Source organism: Condylura cristata, unplaced genomic scaffold (assembly GCF_000260355.1).
Source record: "Condylura cristata isolate star-nosed mole 26May11 unplaced genomic scaffold, ConCri1.0 scaffold00002, whole genome shotgun sequence".
Taxonomy (NCBI): Eukaryota; Metazoa; Chordata; class Mammalia; order Eulipotyphla; family Talpidae; genus Condylura; species Condylura cristata.
This window is the reverse complement of record NW_004567103.1, coordinates 2381486-2384665: the sequence shown is the minus strand read 5'-3', so window position 1 is coordinate 2384665 and position 3180 is coordinate 2381486. Positions and strand designations below refer to the sequence as shown.

General features: G+C 64.3%; 1 protein-coding gene across 1 annotated transcript in view; it reads left to right on the top strand.

The window, feature by feature from the left end:
- The window catches only part of INPP5D (inositol polyphosphate-5-phosphatase, 145kDa), an 82914-nt gene that overhangs the window by 33530 nt on the left and 46204 nt on the right, over positions 1-3180 (top strand). The window contains exon 4 of the mRNA XM_012725176.1: positions 1320-1491. Within this exon, the coding sequence (XP_012580630.1) occupies positions 1320-1491 (172 nt within the window). The remainder of the gene's footprint in view (positions 1-1319; positions 1492-3180) is intronic.

Genomic DNA, 3180 nt, shown 5'->3' with positions numbered 1-3180 from the left:
GCCTGTCAGGGTCGCCCCCAAGAAAGGCAGAGCGCCCTGGGCCTCTCCCTGGGGTGCCTGTCAGGGTCGCCCCCAAGAAAGGCAGAGCGCCCTAGACCTATCCCTGGGGTGCCTGTTTACCTCCCTCCCCGCCGGAGACCGCCCCCCGCCCCCCGCCCTCCTTCCTGGAGACCTGGCTTGATGGCTACTCCAGCACAGGTGGGCTCTGAGGAAGGGCCACGCCAGCCCACAGGACGGGACAGCTCCCCGGAGGCTGAGGGGACCCGGCAGGGCGTGTCTCTCGTCACACACCCCCGGCCACGCTGTGAAGTGGCCAGAACAGACAGGTCCACACGAGAGTCCAGGGCCACCCACCAGTCAAGGTGCTGTCCCCCAGCTGTCCCTGCCCCAGGCCTTGGCCCTGACTTGAGCAGCGTCCTGCAGAGGTGTCCCCCCCCACATCAGCACCCTCGTTTCCTCTGCCACCACCGCCCCTGCTTTTCTACACCTCGGGGGACCACTGTCTAGGCCAAGACCCTGCGACATGCTCCCTTAGGGCTGGAAAGAGAAACTACAGGTTTCACTTCCCCAAGAGACCAACTGTCACTTGAAGCAGAGCACGTGACACTCACCCACCCCACCCCGTGGAAGGTGTCTGCCTTGCCCCAGGTCCCCAGAGGGCCCACAGACTCACTCCGTGGAAGGAGCCAGGCCAGGCCAGGCCGTGACGGCTTGCCCTCTAGGAAAGCCTCCCGGGGCTGCTCCGCGGCCGGGGCCAGAGAGAGGCCGGTGCCCAGCCCTGGCCCACGTGTGCACACGCAGCTGGGCCTCTCGGGGAGGGCAGCAGCCCCACCTGCAGCCAAGCGCAGTTCGCCTGGCAAAGGGAGCCCTCACTGTCTCTTTTGTCTGGGGCTTTGGGGGGAGGGCGGGGTGCAGAGGCTGGAGAGGAGCTGTAGAGAACGGGCCCCAGGCGCCTGGGGCAGGGAACAGGAGAGAGAGGGGCAGCGTGGCCAGGCCTGTTCCGGGCTCTGGGCTCTGCCCAGTCTGGGCCCTCGTCTCAGGCCGGGAGCCCCTCCCCTGCCACTTGGGGCTGTGGGTCCCACTGTCCAGGGTCCTCTGACCCGGGACAGGTGTTTGCTGGGTGCCCCCGTGGACAGACACTGTGCTGGGCCCTGGGTCCATGCCACTGAGGCCAGGCCCCTGCTCTCAGCAGGCTTCCTGGCCAGGCCAGGGTGGGCGGTACAGTGGTGGGCGTAGGGCCAGGGCCGTGCGGCAAACAGGCCCTCGCGTGGGATCAGCCGCACGGCCCTCCCTGCAGCAACCCCTCTTCTCTTGAGCAGAAGCTGTCCTGTCTCCACCCGAGCTGCCCCCAAGAAACATCCCTTTATCCGTGGGGCCGTGTGAGGCCAAGGAGAGCCCTGTTTCCATGGAGAACCCCAGAGCCACTGAGGTCAGCCGGCCCAGCCTCTCCGAGACCCTGTTTCAGCGACTGCAGAGCATGGACACCAGCGGGTGAGTCCCGCCTGGAGGCCCCTGGGTGCTCCCTGTGTGTCAGCCCCTCCCCCCACAGTCCACCTCGGAGCCCCGGCCCAGACGTGTGTGTGAGGGAAGCTCACGTGGCCTCTGGCTGCGTGGACACTGGGTGGCCTGGCTGGGGGCTCTTCCCCCGACCCTGCGGCTGGGGAGGGGCAGGCTCTGGAATACCCCCAGCTGTCCAGGTAGATGGCATGGCCCTGCCCCCAACTTGGGGACCTGCGCCCTTCGCTTACTGGGTTTGCCATGGACGCAGGAGCTGGCTCTGTCACAAGGGCCTCTGCTGCCAGGGAGGCTGCTTTTTCCTCCAAGGGGAGTTAAAACTGGCCCTGCGGCCCCGCCTTCCTGGCCACGCCCAGGTGGGTTAGTATTGCCTCGGGCCTACCAGACCTTTAGCTGCCTCTGGGCGCCCGGGGTCCTCAGGGCCCTGCTGGTGAGGGCTGCAGCTTCTTGCCCTCCAACCACGCTTCTCCAGCAGGCCCAGCATTCCCTTGGCGGGGTGCTGGAAGAGGGGGAACTGCTGGGGCGAGGGGAGGGTCGGGGGACGAGCATTGGTTGTTTTTGCAAATCAGAGGCACCGACCTCAACACAGGCCGAGGGGCACTCTCGGAGGACGCACCTGCCGCTCTGCCTCGCGCCCAGCCCCTGCCCCCGGCGCCGAGCGGGCATTCGCCAGCCGTGCTGGCCGGGCCAGTGAGCAGCTGTGTGGGCTAATAGTCTAAAAACATTCTTTGTGAGCAAAAGACCCCAAAGGCAGCCTGCTGGCGGGGTGCATGGGACATCAAAGGTGGTCTGCAGGTGGCCAGGGCATCCTGCCTGCTGACTTGGCAAAGTACAAGAATGGCCGCGGGCGCGCCCAAGCTGCTGCTCTGGGTCCAGCCCCACTTCCCCGCCCTGTGGGCCTCTGGCTGTAGGGCTGCTCACTGAGAGACTGCTGCTGTTTGACCGAAACTAACTGTAGGGCTTGGAATAATAAATGCTATTAAATTGCCCACGGGCCGTTGTTTAGCTCTGGAGTTTCTCTCTGTCTAGGAGGAGCTGCTAAGTGCAGCCATGTCCTTGCGGAGACAGGCAAGGCTGCCCAGCTGTGCCACCGTCTGGTGGCCCTCCCTCCTCTGCCAGTCTCTGACTCCTCCTCCCCTCTGGGTCCGTCAGACCCGCTCTCGGGGCTCAGGGGTGCCCCGGCGTCCAGCAGCAGGTCGAGGGATGCAGCTGACCCCGCAGCCCCCGGAGGCTGGCGCAGCCGGGAAGGCTGGCGGAGGTGTGCTTGCTCTGGCGGCGCTTCTCAGCTGGCTGTCTCTGGCCGTGGGACATTCCTGAAACTCCCGCCTGGAGATGCAGACAAAAGTAAATGGAATGTGGTAGAGGGACCCCGAAAAGGGGGCCTGGGCCCGCCCTTCCTCCCATTCTGGGTCTTGAAAAACCGAGAATCTGCCTTGTGTTTGAAAGTCCATTTATTCCACTTACAAAATAGCTTTTACACGGAGGCTACCTTCCGGGACTCCTAATTCTGAGGCGACCTGCTGTCTTTGGGGCCGTCTTCTCCAATCAGGTTGTGGTTCTCAGGCTACTACAAGACAGCTGAGCAAAATCAGCTTTCTCAACAAATATTTTTTCAAGATATTTAATTTATGCGTACAGAGCCGGGGTATAGGCCAGGGGTGCAGG